This window comes from Neodiprion fabricii, chromosome 3, assembly GCF_021155785.1.
Source record: "Neodiprion fabricii isolate iyNeoFabr1 chromosome 3, iyNeoFabr1.1, whole genome shotgun sequence".
Taxonomy (NCBI): Eukaryota; Metazoa; Arthropoda; class Insecta; order Hymenoptera; family Diprionidae; genus Neodiprion; species Neodiprion fabricii.
The window spans coordinates 28261879-28289582 of record NC_060241.1 but is presented as its reverse complement, the minus strand read 5'-3'; the positions used below and the strand labels follow the sequence as shown (position 1 = coordinate 28289582).

The 27704-nt window shown below is 45.8% G+C and overlaps 1 protein-coding gene across 9 annotated transcripts in view; it reads left to right on the top strand.

The window, feature by feature from the left end:
* Positions 1 to 27704, top strand: part of LOC124177194 (homeobox protein cut) — a 94035-nt gene that overhangs the window by 20138 nt on the left and 46193 nt on the right. For all 9 annotated transcript variants that reach the window (XM_046559317.1, XM_046559324.1, XM_046559323.1 and 6 more), the window contains exon 3: positions 24169 to 24363. In XM_046559317.1, coding sequence (XP_046415273.1) covers positions 24169 to 24363 — 195 coding nt within the window. The remainder of the gene's footprint in view (positions 1 to 24168; positions 24364 to 27704) is intronic.

Here is a 27704-nt window from a genome sequence, read left to right as displayed (position 1 = left end):
ATATATACCTCACGTTATACCTATGTATAACATTGCACACAACGTATAATCTATAACGTCCCATCGAACGGGCGTTAATTAAAACGCGTTGACGTCTATTATTCTTTTCGCTGACCCGAGAAATATATTAACGACCAATATCTGTCAAATCCTCTCCCTTCCTCTCTCTCTCTCTTGCTCTCGTTTTCCCTCATTTATAGAAACGGTGATAGAAATACGTATATCCTGGACATTTAAGCAAACAACGTACATCGTTAATACTACAACCGTTTCCTCCATCGGTTTGTGTTTGCCACGATTTTCCGAAATAATATATTACGACTAACCGAAGTGTAGGCATATATGTTATTATACGTACGAACTTTTACGCACACTTAACAGGTTGATTTATTTAAATTAGATGAAGAATCAACGTTCTCACACACGTGCATTGTGAAAAGCTCGAATTATGTCAGCGTGATCGTCGGACGACGGCACAAGTCGTCGAGCTTCATAAGATCGTTTCCCTAATCCCTCGAGCTTATCGTTAGGAAAGCTGCAGCATCAACCTGCAAAGCTAGCTCGCGTCATCCCAGATATCGTCTTATGCTGCACTGTGCGCGTGTGTGTTTGACTCATTCGGAACGTCATTGATCCCGGATTTCAATTTTAATCCTCACCCAGCAGTCAAATATCACGAAATTCGTGATTTACCTGTTACATAAGGGGATTTCCTCCATCCTGGTAATCTGTGAAATCAATCAATAACTATATCAGAGAAACCTGCGTACCTACATTATGACCGTTGTGCATACATTATCCATAATATTATGACAGCTGATGACGGGCCTTCGCCGGTGTAGCTTTCGCCTATTTTGAACGGTAATTCAACGACCAGATGTCGTTCTTGATACATATGTTAGATTTACTTGCGCACTTACTCCTTCCCAATAACATATACCCAATTTCGTAGCTGTAATGACGTTTGTGAATTCGCTGAGCAGATAGGTAACCGTGTGCAGAAAAGCGGCGTGACACGAAGACCGAGAGACAAATAGAAAGAAGAGAGAGACAGAGAGAGAGAGAGAGAGAGAGAGAGGGAGAGGATCCGCGTGCACCACCACGTGGCGCCACGATTAAACCCCTCCTCTACCCCGCCCCTTCTCTCCCTCCTCGGTACGCTCACCCTTCAGAGGATCTCACTTGAGTTGCGATATCGCCAACGTACCGGCTCATCCTGTGCAGCTCGTTCTAAACGTCTCCGTTTTCATCTGTATTAAACGGGTTGTTTTTTTTTTTTTTTATAGTCGTGCTCTAAATTTTGCGCGCAAGATGTCGGTGAAGTGGAATCTGACCAATTCAAAGTAGGTATACATATAATGTGCGAATGAATGAAGTAAGTAGCGGGAAATCAAGCGAAAACCGCATTTTAAGACAATGCGTTGCATGTATCGAAAATACGGAGTTTATAATCTTGGTGCAGCCATTTTTGTGTTCAGTCAATAATAGATTGTGTAAAATTGTTCACGCCCATTCAGATAACGTAGCTTATACCCCCTTAAACCGAACGACTGGCAAACCGTTGCGGAACACCCGGTCACCGTGTATAATAAGCGTATAAATATAGGGGTCACAGGGTGCCCTGAAGATACACGTGTGCAAGGGTCGACATCGCGGCCATCGATGAAAACTCTATACGTGCATACGTGTATATATGGGGTGCAAAATGGCTGACAATGAGCGATACAAGCAGTACAAGTGCTAGCAAGATCGAACACACGTACCGCAGTTTGATAGTTATCTATTTTATTTTGCCATGCATCGTTGAAATCGTCGATCGACCGCAGCTGCCCGTGCCTAACATTCAACGGAATTCAAGATCGTCCTGTTTTTATATAGGATGTTATCATAAAATACAGCCGTCTGTGTGTGTAATTCAAGTATTATGCAAAAAGCTCGCGTGATGAATTCATATTTGATCGTTTCTTCTTTCGCCTATGTAGTTTCCCAAATCCGGTGTGGGGCCGAAATTATTGTTCACCAATTGAAACTCGATAGACAATATTATACGTACAACGCGTTAAAGTGCCTGGTATGCATTTACGAAAAATATTAAAATTGTTTTCTAACTTTTTATTTACTTTTATAGGTTGTTTTTTTTTCCCCCAATCAGATTGTTTCGTTACGTCTGTTCACCTCCGTTTCTCTCTTTGCCTCCCTCGCCCTCTCCTTCTTTATCCCTGACCTCGCGCCTCGTGCACCGATGCGTGAATCCTCCAGCTCGACCTACGGTCAGCAAAAGTTGGCGTCTTGTACCTTTCGCCTTAGGTCAGCCTGGCTCGTTTACCCGCGCGTGGATCACTCGTTATGCGTACAACCTGCACGATTATCACCTCTTTCGATACGCCGTCAATTTGCAATATTCCTGCTCGAATATCACGTTGCATCCCACAAGTACGTACGCATCAGAAGCTGAAAAGCTGCTGACAGCCGCGTCTTCCATCCGCCAATAAGTCACGTGTTTCCTTGTACGTAGATTGCAGGCATACTCGTCTGAATTACCTTTAACCGCCTGTCTCTGTCAAGCTGCTTTAGCGAGCGGCAACACTGCGATGTGCAACATACTTGTGTTCGACACATTTACATATTACTTTCTGCATATTACGTAAGGTATGCGCGTCGCGTGCTATTTTCACCGTAAGTGTAGGTGCAAAACATCAACACGTGGCGCCACGTACGAGAGTATAATTATCGTTGAAAACTTATTCCGCCAGCGCATGAATAGATGTACGTTATACTATATACAATATACATATCCGCAGGGAGTTACGATGCCGTTTAATATGGTTAGCACAGGTTTTACACTATTTTTCGATTCAATTCAAAGACTAGAGATTTTGAAAGAAGTATGACGATACGGGGAGAAGATTATTGAAAATTCTGAACGAAGGCGTAAGAAAGAAAAAGAAACGCGTGCACAATGGGATAATTTGGAGAAATGAAATGAATGGCCAGAAGAGAATAAAAGAAAATTGATACCCCATGCGACAAAAGATATTCTGTACCTGCAGTGTGTAACGTATTGTACGTACTAATAAAACTTCCATCTGCGCTGCCCACGGTAATCTCCATTCAGCGGCATGCGTTGCACGCGATTCGGCTCGAATGAATAAAACAAAGTTTGATAATCGAGTACGATATTTTGGGGGAGTATATCGTATTACACCGGCACTGCGTTACGTGTATGCACGCTTGTCGTTTACAGATTTCAAAAAATTCGATGTCTCGGTGTGTGTTTTTTGACCAGGTTCGTCCGAAAGTTGGAGGTGCAGATATCATAAGGTGTAAAAAAAATCAGAAAGAGATAAGAATAAGACAGAGACGGGCTGTTGGGCTAACTCGGTGGATGGTGTATCATCGCACATACCTACCTACCTACCTACCTTCGACGCACGCACACAAGCGTAATCGTCTTGCCTGCCGCGTCGTGCGGACGTACCTACGTATAGGCGTAGAGAGAGGCGTGGTTTAAAAAAGGGGGCGGGTCCCTCTCTCGGTATAGTTTCCCCTTCCCACGTCGCGAGGCATCGAACTCAGGACCGGGAGCAAGCGGGCGAACGGTGGAGTCCTTTTCTCACGCCGGCACCACCACCACCACCACCACCACCAACGACGCTCGACGTCCGACGTCCGACGCCGCGGCGCTTTGACGCTCCTCCACTCGTCGAAACGAGATGCGAAGATGGCACGCCGCGGAGGAGGGAGCGAGCTACTCGATACGATCCGTTCTTTGTCCGCGGATTCCGTCTTGCGTTACCTCGTACGTACTTACCGCCTTACACTCTCGGCGTGTCGGCGCGTCGGATTGACGCACGCATCGCCGGTGTCGCCTCCTCACGTCGTCCGTCGTGCCTTTGCAGCGTGGATCCGAGGACCGTGAAAGCCGGCCAATCACAGCCTCGGATTTTATCTCGATACCGCGTCTATCTGCCGCGGTGGCCTACCGTCGGTTCTTTCATCCTTGTTTCGCCTCACGGATACCGACTCTGCGAAAGTTATGCCAAGAAGCGAGCGGGGACGCCGCTCTCTTTCCAGCCTCGGGCACAATACGTTACTGTACAATGCATCTGTGACATACGCGATGGGAATAATGATCGTGGCCGATGCGTGGTGTACCGCATATTATTTGTTTATATTACTCGTACGCGTTCATTCGGACAAAACGATGCAGTAGAGGGGATTACGAGGATCGCTCTCGGTCATTTATTAATTTTTTTCTTTTTTCCTATGTATATCGTCTTGGCCGCGAGAATCTATGGGATACGTGATGTCCGTTCTCACAACCTAGGAATTTCAAATTTTGAAATTCTATCGCTGAACAAACCGCGACTTGCAATTAATATGACAGTTTTGTTGTATCATTCATCTGTATCGCGTGGATCTGAAGGAAGGTAATTTAATGATCGCAATAACTCGTATTTAATTATTTATCGGGAATCACTTGAGTGGGAAAGTTTGATTTTGGATTCGGACAACTTTACGGGATCAACGAATGTTAAATCTCGAACAATTGAGCTCGATATAGATTGATTAAAAATAAAATTCTCCTATATTAATTGTGCATTGCTTTAAATTGTAAAATCAAATCAAAATTATCAAATTTAAAGTGCATGTAAGTCATTGCATTATTAAAAAAAGTGATACGAACACGAAGTGAGAGTAACGGGAAACATTTTTACGCTGTAGCTCAGTCTCGGTATTGTTGAAATGTGACTTGAACCAAGTTGCCCTAATCAGTAATCATCCCGATGCCCTTGGCTATAATAACTCGCGAAAGATCTGCATCCATTGCAGAAAAGTTCATCGACTGGTATATTTCAGACGGCATCGTCATCGTACACTACGCTGTATGCATAAATATATACGTATGTGCACACCACGTGTACGAAGTCTGAAGAGAAACCCAGCGCGTTGGCGGTTGATTCGCCTAGCCTGCATGGCAGCGTCACACACACACACACACGCATATATGTGTATATATATATATATATATATATATGTACGTATTGTACTACATCTTATAGTCATCGTAGGCAGCATGAGCTGCATCGGTAGTCGAAGCAGCATCAGCATCAGCATCAGGAGCAACCATCGGCGGCGGTCCGGATGAGACATCTGTTTGACATCCCTGTTTGCCAAGGCGTGACTCGGCACTTGCGTCCCTCGCAGTGTAGTCTCATGGACCCCGCGTCATATACAAAAGCTATCGGATATAGGTATAGCTGGATGAGTGTCGAGAGGAGAGGAGAGCGTAGAAAACATCTAGGAGTCGGCACGAGATCCCTACGATCGATCTTTGAACTTTCGACTCTCCGGACTCTTCTTATTATACGGACCTTGTACCTTGTACCTTGGGTACCGAACGGTCCCATTGGTGACCAATTACGCGTGAAAATTGGAAACAAAAATTGTAAACACATCTCGGCGAGTCTATCGTTCCCATTGTGCTATTTTGACGCTTCGTTGATCGTAGAATCGTTACGGAAACTATGTATCAGCCAGCTACTGCCGTCCTGAGAAAAGGTTCGATGGATAGTCAGATCGAGTGGCTTGTCAAGTACAGGCAGATGCCCGATTATTGGAGGTGAAGAAAAAAGTTCGACAACCGAAACGACGATTCTATTTGTCAAGTAAACGATAGTTCGTTCGTTCTCTAAATACGTTACACATTGCTTGCTCTCTGCTTCCGTACATGGTCTTCGTAATTGTGTGCAATCACTTAATAACTTTAAAAATGTTTTCGATTCGTCGCGAATTAAATTCTACCGCAGATTTTCATCTACAAGTTGAAATTGTTCACATTCGTTTTTTCCTCAGTGGAAGTAGACGCGACTCGAGTCTTTATCCCCCGCGTGCGTTTGCGGTGATGAACCGAGCGTATAATAACGAGTAACGTGTTCCGGATGCAGAGGCGTATGATCGCCGCATAACTTGAGTAAGAAGAAGCGCGAGTATTTGGTCCCGGAAAAGTCTAGAAATATACCAACCGCACGGCAGCAGACAGCAGCGTGTATCGAAGATATCGAGGAAACGAGAAGGGGAGGAAGAGCGGCACCCTCGCGACTCTTCGAAGCAGGGAACACGTGGTCCCAATCTTTGACGCGATAATAAAACAACAAAAAAAAAGAAAAAAGGAGAGGAAAAAAATTAAACGTAAAAAAAGCCACGGTACGGGAGAAGGGAAGTTCTTCTTCGCCTCAGAGATTGAATCCTGCGGTATTTTTCGGATTTGTGGGACAGACCGACCGGCTCGACTGATGTATCGGTTACACGTGGACGAACGCGAACGAAGAACCATGCTTTATGCCTGCGTACACGTGTATTCGATGTCATATCGTTGCTTGCGCGGGATGCAACGCGTATTCTTTTCGATCGGCCGAGTATTTCCTTTTCTTTCTTAATTTCCGTCCCGGCTCTTCTTCCTTCGGAAAATTTTTTTCTACCCACTTTTTTCAAATGTTTTTTCGGTTTTGTTTTCTTACTTTTCCCTCTTTTTTTTCTCTCTCTCTCCCTTCTTTCTCTTTCCACCACCCGAAACGTCGAAGTATTCGGATCTAAAAATATTTTTATGACTCCCCCGCTGCGATCCTACGACCGAACCGGCGCGTCTTCAACTTCTGTTTTGACTGTTTGGATTCCCTCCGCACCGTCTGGCTCCGGGTCGTACATACATTCGGTATGTAGTCTAAACTTTATACGGTAAAAATCTCTTCGGTTCCAGACGAGATACGCTTCTTCTAAGCAATCTAAGCGGTCGCTACTCTGAATCATAGATATAATGAGACCTGTACAAACTGTGTATGCATACGTGCCTGTACACGACGATCAACAAAGACGTAATCGTTTTGTAATATACGTGACAGTGCAGCCTCGGAACTTTCACTTCTCAATTATTTACCTTGTTTCATTTTAAATATTCGATTGTTTTCTTTATTTTATAATCTTCGTACGCCTCAGTTTTGGAAATGTTTCTGACCGCGAGCGTGAAACAGTGCAGAGGTACTAATTAGGGCTAAAATAAGACACCTATTCAACGAACGAAACAGGAAATTTCTTTCCGAACTCTGAACGCGTGATCGATTGCACTTCCATTTTACTTCCTGTGTGAAAATAATCACAGTTCAAAGTATCCGTAGTAGTTATACTGCGGCAAGAAAAGAAAAATGTAATGGTAAGTCCAAACTAGTAACAACCACTTCAAAATTTACTTACAAACATCCGAAATACTTTGCATTCTGTGTTACTATGAAAGTCGACTAGTTACACAATTACTTTCGATCAGTTCAATTTAAACGAAAAGACGCAATGTTATATTTATTAAATTATTGAAACAATGACTCCCCGTAATTAAAATCCGCGTACCAATCAGAAATTTGTAGAAAAATTACGTACCGCATTAATCGAAATTTAGCCGGCGATCAAATCACTCTGAAATCTGTTGCGAACGTAACGGGTTACCCATTGCGATACAACGAACGAACGAACACCAGATATTCACCCCCGCTAACGCATGTCACGGAACGATTTACACATAACCGCGATTATTCGGTGCGGTGTACGTATCTCGGATCCCCGTGCACACACACACGCACCGATGCATAACGCACAGATGTAGGTGTACGGAACGGTTTTCGTCGTCGTCGTTTGTCACGGACGTTCCTGTCGTCAAGTTTGATGGGTTGTCAGTGAGCATGATCGGGTTCGTTTAGTCGCGGTCACTTCTGCCCCCGTTAAACCGAACTGCCAGTGCAGCTCATGGGGGATGAATTAAACGGACATTATACGGCGCGACCTGCAGGTGTGCACCTGACGTTGGCTGTCAATCGTTTTATCTAACCGTTTTGGCTATTTCCTCGGTTCTCGTTACCCGCGTCAGTCCCCCCCTTATATCAAACTTTTCCACGTCGCGTGATGAAATGTGAAATGCTGCTTTTTTTCACCTATCGGTCAAGCTTTGAAATTTTTCCTCTACCGATCGGGAACTTGCACATTTCGCACCGTGCGATACGTCGTCTCTCACTCTCCGCTCCGCCACCGCGAGCCAGTGAGAATGTATGTGTGATACGACATATATTTTTAGAAAGATATCTAATAGGGGGTACGCGGAGAAGAGCGAGATTCGAGTCGCTGCAATATGCATATACGCGCATATACGCGCATATATACCCACCGTATAAACGCAGCACTTTCGCTCGCGCGCGTGCGTACGCTTATGTTTTATAATTGAAGACAGTTGGCATACCTCGAGCTATATACGTATAGACAGCAGTGCACCGTGCTCGCTGCACTCCTCGACCCGTTAAGCTCTCTCACAAGGATCATTTTTCATCGACGCGACACTCCGAGATAAACCCCTCTTCCCCGACTTCCTTGAACCCCTCCACTTCCACTTTCCCTCGCCCCACTTTTCACCCTCGAGTGAGGTGAGTCGTGCAAACACAATACCTGTAAAAATATGTTTGTAATAAGAAGATTGGCCGGAGCCTAGCGACTTGTTGTTTATAATGTTCCTTTCGAGATGTTTTGGTGTCGCGGTGTCCAAGATAAAGGTTCGGTCGCCACCCAGGAGGGTCTACGACCTACTCAAACCGCCTTCGGAGCTCTCGCTCGCTCTTCGACGTCGATGTATAAATATACACGGGCTCGAAGATGTCCACCAAGTTCGTATTATATACATACCTCTTCCATCCGTGTATAACGTGTTATATCCGACTATCGTATAGCGATTGTGGCGTTGTATAAATTCGATCGTAAAACAAGACTCGGGCATTTATTTATTCAGAATCCGAATACCGATCTAATCTTTCGCGACGTTCTAATTGCCTTGATCGATATCGTCGCGAACATTCGACTCCGATCATTCGCGGTAGAATTTAACCGAAAAGCCTCGTTACTCGCGGTGGGTTGATCACAATTACTGTGCGATCCTGTTGCGTTCGAGTCGAGATTGGGGAATGCGCAGGTAAGATCGGTTCGTAACGCAAGACGTTCGTAACGCAACGCGGCACGTACGGCTCGTCGAATAATGAAGAAGGAAAAAAGCAAGAACAAAGGTGAAAGGAGTAAAAAAAAAAAAAAAAAAAAAATGCGACTAACAATAAATAAAATAATATTCGCTTATTTGTAATTATAATACCACACTATGACGTGCCTTCGACCCCCTGTGTGTTGTGTCTTCCTGCTGGACCGTATCGTATCGCGTACTTGCTTATCACCTTCGATACCGCGTTATCGAGGCGAACGCACGCGGTGCCGTCGACGTTGTAGACGTACCTTATACGGTACAGCAGCTTATACGTGCATACGCATCGAGTTGTAACAACTACGCGCTCAAACTCGCGAGCGATCGGCGGTTATTAGACGTTAGCGAGTTTCCAAAAGCTGAGGATCAAGGGATGAATCGGCGTAAGCACGGCGTCGGTGAAATTAGCCGCGTACCTGAAGCTCAGACGACCGCATGTACGGCGTACGCCTAATCGCGAAGAAAACACGCACGAAGTGAGAAAAAAGATGTAAAATATTGAATTCCGTGCAGCGTGTCGTGGGTATAAGAACCGATATATAAGAGAACGGCACACGTGTATAATAATGCGTTAATGCCCGTCTCAAACGGGATGCTATACACCCGTCACTCAAGTTGGTACTCCTCTATGTGCCCCGCAGGCTGCTCTGCAGGATCGGGAGAATAATGCCAATTCATTGTTCTAATCTGTGCATACGATTAAAACACTGGCCCCTGTCTATTACCTCGTGCGGTCCACGCGCAACGTATGCGACGTGCACGTATACGTGCCTGCTTCTGTGTGGGTACGCATTATTGAGCCAGGCGTTGATGATGGAAACGGGACTCTCGGAGAGCCGAAAACTACCCGGTGGAAAGAGAGGGCGAGAAAAGGAAGCGAAGGGAGGAAAGGGAAAGCTCACGGGTTCTATGAGGCCCTCAAAATTTCAACTCCCACACCGTACCGTCGTTCCTACGTCTCGGGGGCGACACAAAGCGTGTCAGACGGAAACAATGAGCGTCATCTGACGCTCAATTACCGAGTTAATCCCGCTCCTTTAATAATTAAACAAATACACGTGGTTTTTCCTTTTTATTTTTTCATTTGTGTACGTTCCTGTGTCAAACTCCTCACCCGCGCTCTATTTTCTTTATTTCACTCTCGTTGGCGCGAATAGCCCCGCGAGTTTTTTTCAACGGTGATTGGTCGTCGCGCCGCAGGATGGCATACTTATTACAGAGTGATCGCATCCAGGCAATAGCCGTATATGTGTGTACGTGGAAGCGTTCGACCAACGCTCGCGCACGGAGCCGCGTCGCAACGCATTGTACCCGCGACTGATTATTATATTATGCGACCGGAAACGGATGTGTGAAACTAATATACGCCTCGGGGTAACGAGCCTGTATGCGTGTGTGTCGCTGCTGATGCTGATGCCGATGCTGTGTGTAAATGAGACGATTTAAGATGGAAAGGAAATCATTCGTCCGGTGCTTATAATACAATTAAGTGAAACCTGTGTACCTATTAATTCGGACGTTTATTTACGCAGTCGGGCCTTCTTTCGATAATTTTCCGTCTGTGGCAAATTTCCCGATCATCCAGGTTCGCGGGTGTGCGTAAATTCCACCACTACGGTGGCCGTGTAAAGCAGGTGCTGCACCCGCTCGACGAAACATCGACTTATATTTAAGGGATGTGACGGAATGATATTAAAAGTCCCCCTCCACTTTCCCCGTCGTAATTTACCCTCGGTCTACAAACTCGTTCGTCAATATCGTCGAAAGACTGCGAGTCGGTCGGTGCAGAGGCGAAGGTACGCGGGTTCAGGGGGTGAGTTGGTTCGCGTTTCTAGCCGACGTGCAGGGCGATACAGTCGCAATAATTAATACGCCGTTATTATAAATATCGAATACAAACCCCGTTCTGCCTCTCCATATTAAATTGAATTCAGCATTGGCAGGAGGAGGTAGCGGCGAGAGGGTGAACGAGACGTGGGGGCGGTACTCGATACCAACGCTTCCTCCTTCCAATATCTACCCACCCAACGATACAGAGCCACCTACCCACTCTGCCTAGAATTTCAACCGTAGGCGCAATCCAATTCCAATTGCGAAAGAGAAATTCATTAATAAATTATTCAAACTGACAGCGCGTTGTACGTTGTACGTATCTTAAGTACTCTATATTGTATCTGCATGAACACTTCGATGCTCGGCTATACGTACTGTTAACCGTGTCTATGTACATTTATCAAACCCGCAATCACGGTCTATACGTTTAACGTTATTCACCTACCCATTTGTGACGCCACTTTTCTCATCCGCCAATTGAAAACTCCAATGCCGTACAATTCTCTTCTCTATTAGTTGAAATACGCGCTACTCGAATCGTCGTTCGCTGCGCAGAAATGACGATAATGCACACGGATACTAGTCGGTGTGTCGAAATTAAAAACAACAGGATCGAAACAAGGAGAAAAGAAAATGAAATGGAGCCGAGAAATGTGCAGGGATGCCGACCGGGTGGGTATGTTATTTCTCGAAAAGGTCTCGTCGAGGGATGATTTTCCGCCTTCCTCGTACTCCCCCCCCCCCCCCCCCCCCCCCCCCCACGACGTTTCTACTTTGGCGAAGCGAGTGCACGCGGGAAAGGTGTAAATTAGAAATTAGAAGCGCGCGAGGGTGGCACAGGTGGAAACAATAATTACACCGCCGGCGAAAGAGTAAAGGTTGGCCATCTCTCATAACGGAAGGGTGCCGCCACGGAAAAGGTGAGCGAAGAAAAACAGTGCAGACTTGATCAAAGTAAAGGGGTTCGAATGCGCACTGCCAACCATGTGGGTAATTATCCCGGACTTTACATTAAGCCCGCGCTCCCTTAATTTCGCCGCCTTGACCATCCCGCGGCAGATCCCCGCGGACTTTCGTTCGTTTTTCCACTACCGGCGTAAGAGTGTACGTAAGGACGTATATTTGTACGGGGCAGGTTGTGTAATATGCTCGCAGACTTTGTTACCCCGTCATCGAATCCTTCCCGCTGTACGTTCGAAATTATTCGAGACTGTGCTAAATAATTTAATTAATCTGATTGAGAACGTTAATGCTGCAGCCTCTGCCTGCCTGGGGAAAATGATATCCGAATGAATTAATACAGACCGACCGAGCGACGAAAAAGAGACAAAACGAGAATTTCGACGGTATGCCAGGTGGCCCTAATTAGCTAAGTAAAGCTTGAGTATTATCGCTTATTTTCAACCCCTTGTATAGCCTCCGCATTAACAAGGTTTCATCTCCGTCTCTTTTCTCTCCCCCTCTCTTCCTCTCTTCCTCACTCTTTCTCTCTCTCTCTCTCTCTGTCCGTCTGCCTCCTCATTCATCCTCAAGCTTGCTGCATCTTTCGCTCGTGCGGATGCGACGCAGTGCTGGGAATTTCAAAAATGTAGGTACACGCGCGCTATTTTAATGGCGCGATAAAAAATGGGTCGACTAATTATTCATCCTTTACCCATCCGATGACACGTATATAGCGGAGATACAAGTGGCTGCGTAAAAACTTGAAGGATCGATCATGACGTAGTGGAAGGAAAAATTTGCGTTCACTCGTTACACGTCCATCCTCCTCCTCGACGTTTGCGTATAGGTAGGCATATACCTACCGCCTCTGCACCAACGGAGGGTGCTCTCGCGTAAAGGGTTCCCCGATATTAACCCCGGGGCGATCCTCGAAGCGATTTGAATAGCTTCGAGTAAAGTGATAAAATCACACGGTGAAGAAAAAAAAATATCACCGCGGTTTCGTTAACAATTATGGAAACCGTATAATTTTTATTCCTCGGTAGGTATATAATACACGTCATAGAAACAGTATTACATATAAGTCGCGGATAATCATCGTACTTCCTGCACCGGCCAATAACTCTGATGATTTTTTCCGCGGCATTGAAGTCTTTGATGAATGGATTTCTAATGATTGATAAAGATAATTAACCGAGTTCACTTCACCCCATCGTCGCAACCCTTTGATTCGAGCTTCCCCACCTCCATTACCGCCCCCGTTACCGTCACCCCCGCCCCGTCCCCAACCCCTTCCGCCACCCTATCCGCTTGCTTTGAAACCCCTTCTGAAGCGATTTTCACGCAGCCTTCGTTCGTCTCATATTTCCGTCTCTCCTGATGAAGTCCGTCCGTCCGTCCATCCGTCCGACCGTTCATCTCTAGCGATTTTAATCCACCTAAATATAGGTATAACACAAGTGAAACGTGCATAAACCGAAAGCCCGCCTGCAGCCAGGTATTCGCGCTATACTTTCGGCTATTTCTAAATTACATACCACAAACGTGAATCCTGCAAGTGTGTTTTTTCACGTTTGTATTATACGCACTGTAATATCTGCAACTGCGCAGGGATACGGTTACGTACGAACGATAAATCTGTACGGAAATATCCAACCTCTACTTTATATTCGCTAGATCAAATGGTAAATGCAACGAAATTAATAAGATTTTTACGCCCACCGTAAAACGAGGCGCCTGGATGCGCGTAGGTGTGCATAATTGCACGGAGCATGCTCGTACTATAATCGTAGAATTTTCATTATCGGGAATATTAGCCGTTTTACTCGATGCTAATTGGCGCTGCGATTCTGCGATTCTGCATGTGATGGCAAAACTATAATCATTCGAAGCCGAGTAAGAATCCGAGATATCCAATTATGAGCCAACCGATGCAGTACCAACGATTTAATTAACATTCAACGTGAATCTCGTCGTATAGTGTGTGCACGTATAAGATACGCGAGTCACTGTCAATGCGAAATGGACATAAAATATAAAAATCGTCAATTTATGCGCTTAGAATTTTTTCTAAGACGGACTTTTGACCGCGGACAGTGCGATGCAAATGCGTCTGGAATAAATCATACGAATGTAAGCGTGCGTGTAATGAAATCACAGGAAAAATGAGTAAGATAAACAAAGAAGCCTATCGCGCTCCCTCTCCTTCATCAATACCGCCTTGCGAGTCAATTATCAAGCGTTGAACAGGGCAGGACTGTACACGAGTAAATTTTCGCATGCGTCACACGCTTACGTATGATATTCAGAAGTTACAATTCGCAGTGATTCGTACCGGGAATGATACATCGTGCGGGAGATAAGTTGTTATCTAGCGATTGTGTCAACCACTTGTTATAACAAATTCCCTATAAATCGAGCGACAGGCGAGATGCATGCATGCAGGAAAAACGAAAAACCACGATTCAGTTCCAAATAAAGATATTTGTCGACATATCGCTTCGTCACAAAGTACATCCATCATTTGCCTGGTTATTCCGAGTAATCGTTATTATGATACCTCGCCGATGGAATATGCATGTATAAATATACCTTATGGTATGAAAATAGAATTCTAGAAAAATCCAAGTAGGTGTGTGTGATTTAACGAAGTTGTTTTCACACCCCCTATACACCCTGGCACGACCGATGCCGATGTAATATTCACTCGTCGTTTAATCATTTTTTTACAAACAAACAAGGTTACTGCGTCAAAAAATCTTATTGCAATAAGAGTCTCCAGACTTTGAAAAATTTCGATTCCAAATACATCCACTTTCCTCACACGCCATTCTTTGCTGTTAGCATATTCTTTTGACTCGAAGTTTCCTCATTACACACGGAGACCCTCGTTCACTCCTTTAGACGCAATTCCTAGATTACTCTTTATTACAATAAACATATATTTTTTCTTACTCGCCAGTCGTCGAATATTCGAGAAACCTGTATAAATCAGGCATCCTGCGGCAGCCTGCAGCGTCCGCGCGTTTGAACACGAGAACAATGGAATATTAATTTCACACGCAATGTATCTGGTAACTGAATCAATGAGTCATTCGTCTGATTATTACATATGCAGTCGGGCGACTGAGACCGGCCGAAACTGAGGGGCGGGGGAGGGTTGCCGGATCAAAATTACACCCGGGAACGCGATGCCTATGGAGGGAATGCCAGTGTTGTATTGCTACTTTCATCCAGAGGCGAAACGTAGGTGCTTCCTGCACACACGTATGCCGCTGTGGACGCAGCTCTCGGTGGATGATGGAGGGGGGGTGGGGGGTGAGGGGGTATATCGATTTTATTCCTGTTTTAAATTATTACTCATTCCTTGTGACGTGCCGCGTGTGCGTTATGGTGCCGCTAGCTAGGGTGCAACTTTGTTTATACATATATCGACTGCGGAGCGACGTACATTCGTGTATACGATACATATAACATAAACCATAATGCATTTACGGGGGGATATTATTCTACGGACTAAACTTTGACCGTATAATCCCGAGAGGGAAAGAGAGGGACCAATGTTCTGTCCTGCTTTGACTTGACGTTGGGCGACACAACTGCGAATCAGGATACAGGCTGATTTACATAGGCCATTACGATAGCCTGAGGTATAATACGAAAAATGACCACAATGGACGCATCGAGTTTTTTTTTTTTTCCGTTGTTACTAAAAATTCTGTATCTTGTGCAAGCATTTATAAGCGAAGAATATAAGTGAAGAAGGAAACAATAATCTTGACATTTACTTGTACCGAAATACAGCAGTTTTGGCACGTTGTCCTAGAGTAGACTTTCGCATCACCGAAATAATATCCGTTCCATCGAACGGTTTTAACATACTAAAATTTGTACTATGTGTTCAATAACGATTCAGTGTGTTCTTTTTTTTCATGCAAAATTAGCAATGCGTCTTATGAAAATGAGCCAGCTGTGATTCAAGTTATCTCCAAAAATAAAATCGACCCAACTTATTATAGAAGCTAGTGGCTCTTCTCGACAATCAATTGGCAGGTAATCCCGCGCGTTGTTGAGAAAATTAACCCTCTTTTTTTTTGATACTCCTCCGAAATTGAAAGGTAAAAAAAAAACAAGCTCTACATTCGCACGCGTACCGTACGTAGGTGCGTTACGTTTTAAAGATCCCGTCTCGTTACCCACCTTATACCCTCCGGTCTCCGTCCCCATCCATATCCTCGCCCCCGAGCCACCCTACGAATATCACAACTTCTGATTAGGCGTAGAATTAATGATTCGAAAATCAATACCGACCTTCCCCGGAGTATTAAGACAGTAGGGGGATGCTATCTAAAGAGAGGCACGGCTCGGGGATGGCAATGGCAATGGGGATGGGGATGGGGGCTGTATCGAAGGGGAGACGCGGTTCTACTATTTTGTCACCAAACCCTTCTTCACCCTTTGATAACTAATTAGTGTTTTACCCCTCCTCCCCGCCCCTCGACCCCTTCGCGGCCCCCCGTCTCTTCCCGCCACGGGCGCTTTTATCGCCCCCGATCGGAGCTGGATGGAAGGAACCCTTTCAGAAGGCATCGACGTTTTCAACCCCCGAAAAGACGAGACTTTGGGATCCAAAGGATTTTCAAAGCGAAGCATCAAAAGTGTATATAGGGGTAGACGTTATGGGCCGCGGCCGCGGTATAGGTACACCGTTAACGTGCACTTTGTAGGTACAGGATCCGTCTACGGATTTGCCGACATTTCGACCTTCCGCATACTTTTCACCTACGATGCAAAAATATTACGCATTTTTTTTTTTCTCCAACCTGTAGCGGAACAACAGCCAACCGCATGATATACACGTACAGCGGTATTAATTTTCTTCACTGCGGGTTGATTGCGGTATTAATGCCTCGTACTAACGGACTTCTGAAATCAGTTTTGCAAGGACCAGACGTAACCGTTTATTTGGAATATTATTGTTGGTCACGGACGGATTTCTCGCACAAAAATGACCATGTATATAAGTGGCGGTTTCCGGCTATCATGCGCGAATTACTGGTATAATAACAGATAATCACTCCGGGTCGTCTGTAAGGTCGAACGACGAGACGTAAATTCTTGAGGGTACGATATGACGAATGAGGATCATAATTAGCTCTCTATCGAACCGACACTAACGAGATCGTTTGGCATTTTTCTCAATATCGCGAGGGTACTTGATATACCCGCCGCGCTTTCTCTCCTACTCTTTCCTCTCCCTCTCTCTATGTTGGTATTTCGATGCTTCGTGAGTTTTCAACTTCAGTAAACCAGAAGAGTCACTTGCCGAAATAATAACCCGATACATTTGCATACTCATTCTACCCAACAGGCTCTGCGGGCAACAGATACAGGGACTGGATATGTATCCGTATACACGAGTACATACCCATGCACCGTGCCGACGCTGCAGCACGTATATTTTTCGGCTCTGTTTTTCAACCCTTCTACTTTCAGCCTTCCGCAACCACGCTCGAACGCACACCGTGCTGACAAGCTGATTCGACGAACTTTAACCTGCCCTCGCAACCTTACACGTATAGCTGTGCCATCCGCACACCCAAGCTCACAGTTTCGTACGATTATCTAGCCGCGGGATCAGGCCCTGCGACTAGGCGAAAACACGTGCACAACGTATAGAGGGAAAATCGAACTGCTGGCTGTTTCGGTGCCGAATCGTCGGAGCTGTATAAAATATTTCGCTCAAATCGTCGTCACTGTCCTGCAGTAGGCTTGAAAATTTTCTTTTTTAAAGAAAATGCGAGGGAGAGCCGATCTCTGGCCTTCGCTCGCGATCGAAGGGTAGGTGCAGATTACCCGCCTCTACTGTTCTAGCTGGTCCTATCAGCATCGCGCAACGGACTCGTACATCCACGGGGGGTGGAGGAGGGTGAGATAAAGCCGGTCGATATCTTAATAATAAATACAAGAGGGGTGGTTCACCCTGATGGCTGGTTGGTGTGAGATTGAAGAGGGGGAGGGCGGCGGATGAGAGAAGAAGAACATCATTCGCACCTCGGCGTGTAATGAGAAAATTTGAAATATCGCGCGCGCCCCCTCGAAAAAAAAAAAGAAGAATATAACACCCCGCAGTCGTAACCGGGCCGCGTTCGCCCCTCGCCCCCTTCGCGCCACCTTCAAAGATTAAGAATATTCCGTTGTGTGCGTGCGTGTATGACGTGGGGTACCGGATATTTCAAAACCGCGCTCTGTGTTTCGCCTCTTTATTGTTATACTCGTACCTTCGGTGCAGCCCCCCGATAATCGTGATCCTACGGAATAACTTTTATTTTTCACCGAGATGCACGCTGCGGCAGCGATTCATCCTCCTTGTTCAACATCCGGCTGATTAAGACCTTCCCCCCCGCCCCCCCCATTGTATTTTATACCGAGCCCCCTGCGACTCTTCCGCGCAGGACACAATATACTTTTGACACAGGTACTTGTCCCGGTATTCGTCAGGGCGGCCACCGCCTGCTGCGTCCGTCTCGTCGAACTATTCCTCGAGGTCTTCCGATATCCTTTGTACTTCCGCCCCTCGGAGCGATTTACGATATAAAAGAGTCGTTCTGCAATATTTAAGAAATGTCAATATATCGGGGGCAGAGAAGGGTTCGGTACGAAACCGCGGCGACAATCTCGCCCTTCTCTCACCCTCCTTTCTCTCTCTCTCTCTCTCTCTCTCTCTCTCTCTGCGCAGCCCGAAGGCATCGACTAAAAATGAAGACGGGGCCTTTGATGTGCTGCGCTGTACTAATGAAAAATTAAAGCCCGTTCTTAAACATCATTAGACATAAGCACCGCCCTCTCCTCTCTCTTTCTCTCTCTCCCCTTTTCGCCTTCCCCCTCTTCAGTTTTAGTTAGATTTCTTTTCCCTGTCCTTTCGCAGAAACTCTGCAGATCTTCATCGTTTTTGTTGTACGTTGCGCAAACCTGTATATAGATACGGTTGTTCACGCTGCTCAAGTATACTCGGGTACCTGTATAATATATTAATATGCTAGAAAATTTGACTATAAAAAGTGGCCATCACATTACGTATAATAGAAGGCATTAACCCTCCGTACGACACAATAATGCCATACGATAACTGCGGGAGAGAGAAAATCTTATATTTTCATCACAGCTTGTCATTAGAATTTATGTTACGATCAGGAGTGCCGGTGTACGTCAGGTCTCTCCCTCCTGAAACATTCCCGTGATCTCCTCTCTGCGTATAAGACATAAGCTGGATAATATTGTAATCTATACCCCGTAAGATATGCCCGAATAATCGAGGGACCTTGTTTTCCATTCAGTCACGCTCTCTTTCTTAGTCGCGTAACCTTTGCATAAAGAAAAAAAAATTGTACTTTTGCTAGATTGTACAATCTATGATAAAACAGCTCGAGCTTGTCCGAACGATACTGTTAAACATTTTACGGTCACGTGACGTGCGTGCACCCCGTGCGAGGTAGTCAAAGGGCCGATTGGATCCTCTCGCGTTGCAGCACACGAGCCTCGATTCTACGGTGTTCGGCAGACCAAGCAAAATCGAAATATTGCGGCGAGTAACGAGATTGTTATTGTCTCTTTATACGCGATCGTTTACACTCGCTACGGAACAATGATCGTTGATCGATTTGTGGAAAATGGTCAGAATTGTTACGGGATTGTTTCAACCACGTGTCATTGTTCGCTGAATGAAGCGGCTCGAATCTCGTGCGTTTCATGGGATTTAGAGCTGCGAGTATTCGCCGGGTTAATCGTTCGGGGTTTGTTTTCTCTCCGAATTCTCTCGAGGGTGGCCCTCGGCGCTCATCTCGCGGTTTGTTTCGCCTAATTAACCCGTGAATTTTTATCTACCGCATCGTATAATCGATTCGCGGAGCGGTGTCGAATTTTCGTCGCAAACGGATCGCGGATATTGTCGCAAGGATAACGGCTCCAGTCAAGGTTGAAGATTTTCCCACCACTCGCCTTGCCACATCGCCTCGTTCACACAGCGAGGGGGGAGAGAAAGAGTAAAAACTGTTGAAAAAAGTGGTGGGTATTTCTACAGATGCTCGCTCGACGTCGACGGAAACGGCCGGCAGCGGAGACGCGTTTCGCCCTGAATCCTATAAGCTGTCCGATTCTTGGTGCGCGTGGATGCAGGCGTCGGCGTCGAGGAGCAGCTGGGCCCTATTCCCGGGACTTTGGATAGCCGGCCGCTTCTCCGTCAAACACCCCGCATTCTTTCTGCATCCCGATCGAAATAGTCCTCGTCGTTGTCGTCGTCTCCGGAACGACGCGGAGTTGAGAAGTAAATATACGGCGTCGCGACGCCCATGCTCCAACGGACGGCACGTAATTCCGTTGAACTCGATCGCGGACCCACGCCTTTGCGCTAATAAATCATAGTCGGGAAAGCGAACGGGGGGAGGGGGGGGGGGGGGGGGGGGGGCACCAAGAAGAAGAAAAAGGAGAAGAAATCATTCGCCGTGATCCTCCGTGCCCGCGTCGTGTTACAGACAAGATATAGCTATCCGTTTGTCGAATCGGTGCGGAAAACCTTGGAGAAAAGCGGAGGTTCTTTCTTTACTTTTGTATAATTGCCCCGGTCTGCGGAGAATTTTATACACTTGTACCGCCGTGTGCGGGAATCGGTGTGAAACCCCGAGTCGTAAAATCACGGGACAAGCTGGAGCAAAAAATGACGAAAGAAGACAATCAGCGATCGACTGTGTCCGCCGTGAGAGAGAACGAATGTCTGTTCCTAATATACTTATAATAACAGAGGATTGTTCGGCCTTCGAACGGCTGCTGGTCGCTGCTCGGCATGATCGCTGTTAGCAGCATATTTTAATGTTATCCGTCACGATAGTTCTTGGGACCGTGTTACCTGGGTATACGTATACAGGTACACGTATCGCTTCTCCTAATTTCATTCCGCTTCTTATTGCGCTGCGCTGCTTGCACCCCTCTCGAGGCCTCGATGGCGCGTGACTTTTAATCGGCCAAATCGACCGTTCGTTTTCGAATTGAAAAAGGAACGAGACGAAGAAAAAAGTAACATCGGTATTAATAATAATGACCCAAAAAACGCGATCCACGCGGGCTTCGAGTGGCAGACTTATCGTCAGCGGTATAAATATACGTACAGCGTATATAATAAAACATCATACACGCACCTGTATATTTAAACGTTTGCAATCTTTGACATCAATTATTATTGCAGTGTACGTTATACGTGATGGATAATGCGAAACTGGTAGAAATTATTTTTCATTTTCATTACAGCCTGCTCCTCGAAGTATGCGATCACGTGATCGTCGTACAGATCGCCCCTCAACTTTCGTCAGTCGACGAATATCTCTGATCGATTGTTGTATAACAACGGAGTGAAAGTATAATATACGCCCGGGTAGAAATGATAGACAGTCGCAGGGGGGTACCGGCTGGATTAATTGAGTTAATAAGCATCCGCGTACATACGCACACCCATGCAAACGGATAGTTTTTTTATATATATATATATATATAGATGTATATTGCCGGTCATATTTTACTGCCGAATTGTTAATTACTTTAATTAGCTCCAGATGCTAATTAATGACCTAAACATATGCCGCGGTTATATAGATCAGTCCGATATACGAACATGCCGCGCCACATACACGGTATGGGATCCGTGCAGTTGTACCTACGTATATTACGTGTATACGTATGATATATGTATAAATATTCCTACACGCATTCGTTCTATAGTTCGTGCATCTCGAGCCGCAACGAGGATACGGAGGCATGTGTTTGTCATTACTGCCCGATGACGTATCGTCTTCCGAGGAGAGATTGATAATTGAAATTGATTAATGACGCCCTCCGACTCGCCGGTCTCTCGCATCTTGTGTACACACCTCACCAATATTTTACTCGATTACGCGCCTCGCGCGGAGGTACGCAACGTATAAGTAGATACGTAGATCTTGGCGAGTTATGCCGCGTGAATGATCCTGGGGTAAGCCGACTCCTCGTTTGCGTGCCTGCATGTTCGCATGTCCGGACGATGGGCAAACCTCGATAGAAATAATTTTTGCTCTTCGTTCACGTGATGGAAACTCGGGACAGGATGTGACCCCGAGCCTATCGATACGTCAAACCATCGCATTAAAATTCCCGGGTATTAGCATTCGCGGGCGGTGCTGCAGATATATGTATTTACGCTTTCCGTATCATTTAGTAATTATCGATAATATCGTCGAGGTTTCCTGTTGTTTCTCTCTCTCTCTCTCTCTCTCTCTCGTTTTATTATTTATTTTAATTTTTTTTCTTCTACTCTTTCAGGAAACAATGGGACATTACTAGTCGTAGATACACACATACACACGCACGCGCACAGACGTTATACAGTCATCCATACGCCGTGCAAGTTCGACTCTTCGCATCCTGCCTGGTATCCACCTCTTCGTTTGTCGCCGATCCTAGCCCATAACTCAATGATTCATGGCGACGAGGAGTTGTCGGTTCATCAAATCGATACATACATAGTTGGCAACTTCCGCACACATCCGTAGATCAGTCGTGTATACATATACGTGTATCGACGCGCCCCCCTGAACCCGGTTAAAGTTTCACCCCCCAGGTATTATACGACCCGCCTCGAATAATACATCATGCATGTATGTACGCACATACCTACCTGTACCGTTAATTTTACAATTATCGGACAAACTTGTATTACATATGTGGGGGATATCGACGTGTAACCGCGTAAAGTGCGTTGGATTGTAGAGCAGCCCTCGCGGACGGAAACCAAGAATTGTTATTACGCGTAGGAAAATAAAGAAAGAGAGAAAACAAATTAAACAAAAATAGAAAGAGAATGCTCATCCGAGAAACGGCGAAAAGGTTTTCGTACTCTCTCTCTTCGTTGATATACAATACCTGCAGACATGGGCTGCTGCTCTTTTTCCGCACACTTGGATACAGGTGTGACGTATATGTATACGTGTAATATACGTAACACAGACGCCTCGATCGCAGGACTTTGGGTGGTTCCCTGCACTTTCCATCTCGCCGCACACAAACGTTCGGATACAGTAGCCGTATAACCGCGTACCTACTTGTACGCAACCACCAAGGGCAGGGATTACCTTTTTAAACTTTAGCCATAAAATATCTAATAAATATCGCCCTGCAACGCGGCGTTGTTCTCCGGTATACGGATATTAATTATAGACGCTTTTATATTCAAAGTAGCCAGCGGCGGTCCGACACCCTTATATAACCGTAGATGGGTAGGTATCGAGTAGGTGGGTCGGGGCTATTCCATTCTCTTTCGCTGTATACCTACATATATTCCGACGATGCGCGCCGTCCCCGGAACGACGCGACGCGACGCGGGTATCGGACAATAGATGATACCTGACCAACGCCGATATCGATCAGTTGGCTTGGATCAAACGGGTTATGCACCGCACTCTCATCCCCCGGTAGCCACTGTCGCGTGTAAAAATCTTCCCCGCAGTCGCCTAGAAGCACGTGGTACGTAGACTATGGAGCGACTCTTGAAAAACTCTCCCTCCTGCAGCGATTTCTCTCGTATGAAAGAAAAACAAGCAGGAATTGTGGTCCGGATAGTTTTTAACCTACGCATATTTTTTTTTATTTTTACTTCTCTTTTGTCACGAGACATTCCGAATGTCGTTGACTACGGTGGAGAGTTCGGAACTTTTCCTGTTGGTAGTTATTTTCTGAATTACAATTATCCAGACCCCGATGAACTAAAAAGTGAGGCAAATCTGCGTTAGGCTTACTTACGTGTATAGATGATACGATCGATCTGTTCCAACAATCCTGGGTGTTATTGTTTTCGTGTAATTTCTGCATTCTTGAGGGAAAAAAAAAAACATAAATTCTTTTTCAATAATGCAGTAAACAATTGTCGCCGCACTCGATAAATGCGTGTTGCGCAAATTCATTGACCTCGCCAGGTTGCTATTTCTGGGTGAAATTGGTTCCGTCGCATATTGGCGCCAGATCGACGATAAAACGTGTCAGGTATAAGCTGCACCAAAGTAGATTTCGCGACAAACGTAATTTATTGTATAAACTATATGTGTACCTGATATAAGCTTGCCGTGCGCGCCTGGCGTAGACGATTTTCGCATCGCGTATAATCCGGGGGTCAAAATAACAACGAGAATCGCTTTTATACCCCGAGGGGTTCTTTCGCACCTCGACGCGTTTCACCCCCGCTTCGCGGCATCGATTCATCCCCCGTCTACCACCTACTCTCATTAACGATTCCGATACCGTTTTCGTGATTACAGAGAGCGACTTTGGCGGAGAAAGAGGTGACGGCGCTGAAGGAACAGCTCGCTGCAGCCGGTGACGGAACGACAAAGACTGAGGGGCCGCAAACGCCCCAGAACCTCCACCACGGGGACCAGACACACGACCCGAACAACCCCAGGCGGACACCCAATGCGAACTTCGAACAGGAGTTGCACGCCAAAGACAAAGAGGTAAGTCATCCGATTCAAACATCCGGTTATAACGCGCCGCTTTGGTACGCCTCGGGATTTCTGCGGCTATGCGAAAAATCACTTATACGAACGAACGGCCCGCGAAGCGATGATCAGACCTCGGTAAAAATAACCTGCAGTGCTACTCGATGCACGTTTCTGCAGCTGTTTACCGATGACGCCAATTCCCAGCATCGGTGCATCTCTGCAGCGGCGTCGTTAAATTTCGACGATTCCATAAGTTTCGTTGATATCGCTCTCATTTCGCCGTGGAATTCGTCATCGACGAAATACCCTGTATAGAAATGAAAACCCTAAACACTGGATTGTGTTCCTGAATCATTTCTTATTTATTATGCTATGATTTTCCTCGGTGTAATCAGTATTGTACTTCCGAGTAATTAGAGAAACGAGAAAACGTCCGAGAATGTTGAAATAAAAATCGAACGCTAACCGAGTCGATTCTTTGCACATTTTTTTTTTTTTTTTTTATCATCCCCATTTGTTTTCATTACAAATATTCACTTGTAACGAAAACTACCAATCTATGGGTATTTTTTTTTCATCGTACAAGAACGAAAAGTATTCGAAATATATTATCCATGCAGCTTTAAAACTGATGCCTCATTTTTTGCCGCGAAAACTGAACCCCTTCGACGTTACCGAGAGTCGGATCGACGTATCGAACGGCGAGGGCCGAGACAGTCCTCGAGCCTTTCGGCGACGATCAAGACTGAATATGCGGCATCGCGGTTATAGTAGGTACGCGAACACTTCGGGTCTATTTTTGCCGGATGAATTGGCGGACTTGCAGGCTGACGGGCCGCGTACTCTTGCCGGGTTATTTACCCTCTCGATAAATATACGGTAATGGTATTACCGCTGAAATGGTCCGGTATACGGCGAGGAGGCGGGCTGAATCACGCGGATAAAAATTGTAACAGTGCGGAACGGTGCCGATGGGCGCAGATCGACGGGGGCGACGGGAGCGGGGAAAAGCGCGGAGCCACATGCCTCGGTTTTAATGGACCGGAAGCCCTGGAAATCGGTAAAATATACGCGCGTCCTGCTGGCGTTGGATCAAGCGCTCGGGGTGATCGATCACCCGATGCATGCGGGGCATATTTTCTTCGCCGTTGAATCGGATGAAATGAAATTCAGGTATCTGGTCGGACTCCGGTGGGATATGTGTACATCGTACGCGTCGCCTGCACGGTGTGGGAATGCCATTGATTAACAAATTTCAGCCAACGACACCTGTTGCCGTTTCGAATACCTGTAACTGACTGCATCGGGCGTCCGGCCTGATCGTGAGTCGCACCTGGCTTCACCGGCAGGGTAGCGATGGATTACGAACGCATCGTATGCGCTTGGGTTAACTGATTGCCTCGGAAAACGGAAAAAGGATTGGTCAGTTGGTCGGTGACACCTTGTTGCTAAAACGACGCGAATCGTTGCAAGCAAGATCAACGGTGAAAGAGGAAAGTTTGCCGGTAGTTTCAAGTTCGTCTTCAGTTGTATCCGTAGCGCGGGTCTTGAATCTCGAGTCTTGAATAAAGCGGCAAACACTCGAACGTTGAGAGGGCGGAAATCGTGGGAAAAAGAGTGATAAAAATTCCGGTTAAAAAGTTGGACGAGTAGCTTCTTAAAGCCAATAAATGTCCCTCTTCGCGTTCTTCGGTTCCCTTCTCGAAGCCTCCCCATCGCGCCTCTCTTCGGGCGTCTTCATAACGACGAAGGTTCGACTCTCATCCCTTCGTCGAAGAAAATCGTTTGCCCAACGCTCAGCTTCGTTGTAATCCAAGAGCCGATAATCTCAAAGCCACCCCCGCCCACTTTTCCTTGGCGGCGGGCAAGATGTTTGATGGCATGTTTATACCGGATAAGAATTTAGCTCCCTGGTTATAATGTCTTTATTGAGAAGCTATAATCGAGCTTAACGGCTCTTCGGTATACGTCAAGCTAAACGACGTTTAAATGTATCCGTATCACCGACCGACCGATGATTTATTTTTATCATAAATACCTACTTTTCTCTGTACAACTTGATAGACTGTGTTATTTATAAAATCTGCAACCTGCGGTTATTTTTTCCGGAGATCCCGACTCTTTGTTGCATCGAATTAACGTTCATATACATTTGAGCCCGCAGAAGCTCGCGTATTCATCATTCGCATCAGTAATCATTGTGATCACGCAACATTCTTTGCGGTCGGGAAAAACCGTTCTGCAGGATTTTATCTGAAAAAATCGGAAACAAACCGAGTGTTTCATATGTTTTCTGTTAGGAAATTCTCATTTCTTTTATTGAAGAAATTCAAAAAAGATTCTAAGGAAATACCGCGATATAAAGATCGATGCGTACGATTATCAGAAATTCAATGTATTAATTCCGCATGCATGCGCATTGAAAATACGCGCGACAAACTTCAATTATAGTATCGTATTTTAAAAGTCGAGTAATTCGGCAATTTTTCAGAAACGTCGAATGAGCGATAAGAATAATTTGATTAACTTTCCTCATTCTTTTCTTTCAACCGTCGTTATTCGTCCCAAGGATTGAAGGATGTTCAAGAGACCATGACGCTCGACTGCATGGTTGTAACAACTATGTAGCAGGCGAAAGACGTGTCATTATAGAAGTGGCGGCAGACTCGCGGTAGACGAGCCTTCTCGAGCACTTGCTCGGAAACAATTACGTTTTGACGGGGAGTCTCTTTGACTTACAGCAGGATATGCGCATGTGGGTGCAAGGTGCAGCTGTTTGACCGTTTTGCACATTCACCTATATATTCGCATATCTTTGCAGGCGCGTCGCGTGTGCGTTTAAGTTTGGAAAATCGCGGTGTAGGCGTTGGCCGAACGAAGCTGCTTCTCGCATACGCGGGGAGGTTTTTGGCTCGATTACAGCTCTCGAATAGATGTATAATGTAGCTATATTACATGTCTGCATGTACAGACACACGCGCATGCAATGGGGTAGACACGTGTAAGTGCGCTTTGAAACGCGTATGGAACCGTCGTCGACCTAAAACCATTCGGTTGCGCGTTAACCTGCGGAGAAGGAACGAACCGCCATTACGATCGCTTACGCAAAGGGGGGCAATATTTCCATATTTGCGCTGATACCATAAGACACCTATGCGAGCCTTGGAAGAGGTAGGGATTTACTGATAATATTTATAAGCGATAAGGAGAAGCAATCGACTGCGCAATATGGGCGATAAATACGACAAACATTTAACAGGCGAACGATAATTTCACACGTTGGCTACGCTGGGCTGGCTGCAACCAAGCCGGTCGCTCTAACGAGTCTGTCTTCATTTTCCAAAGGCGCGCTG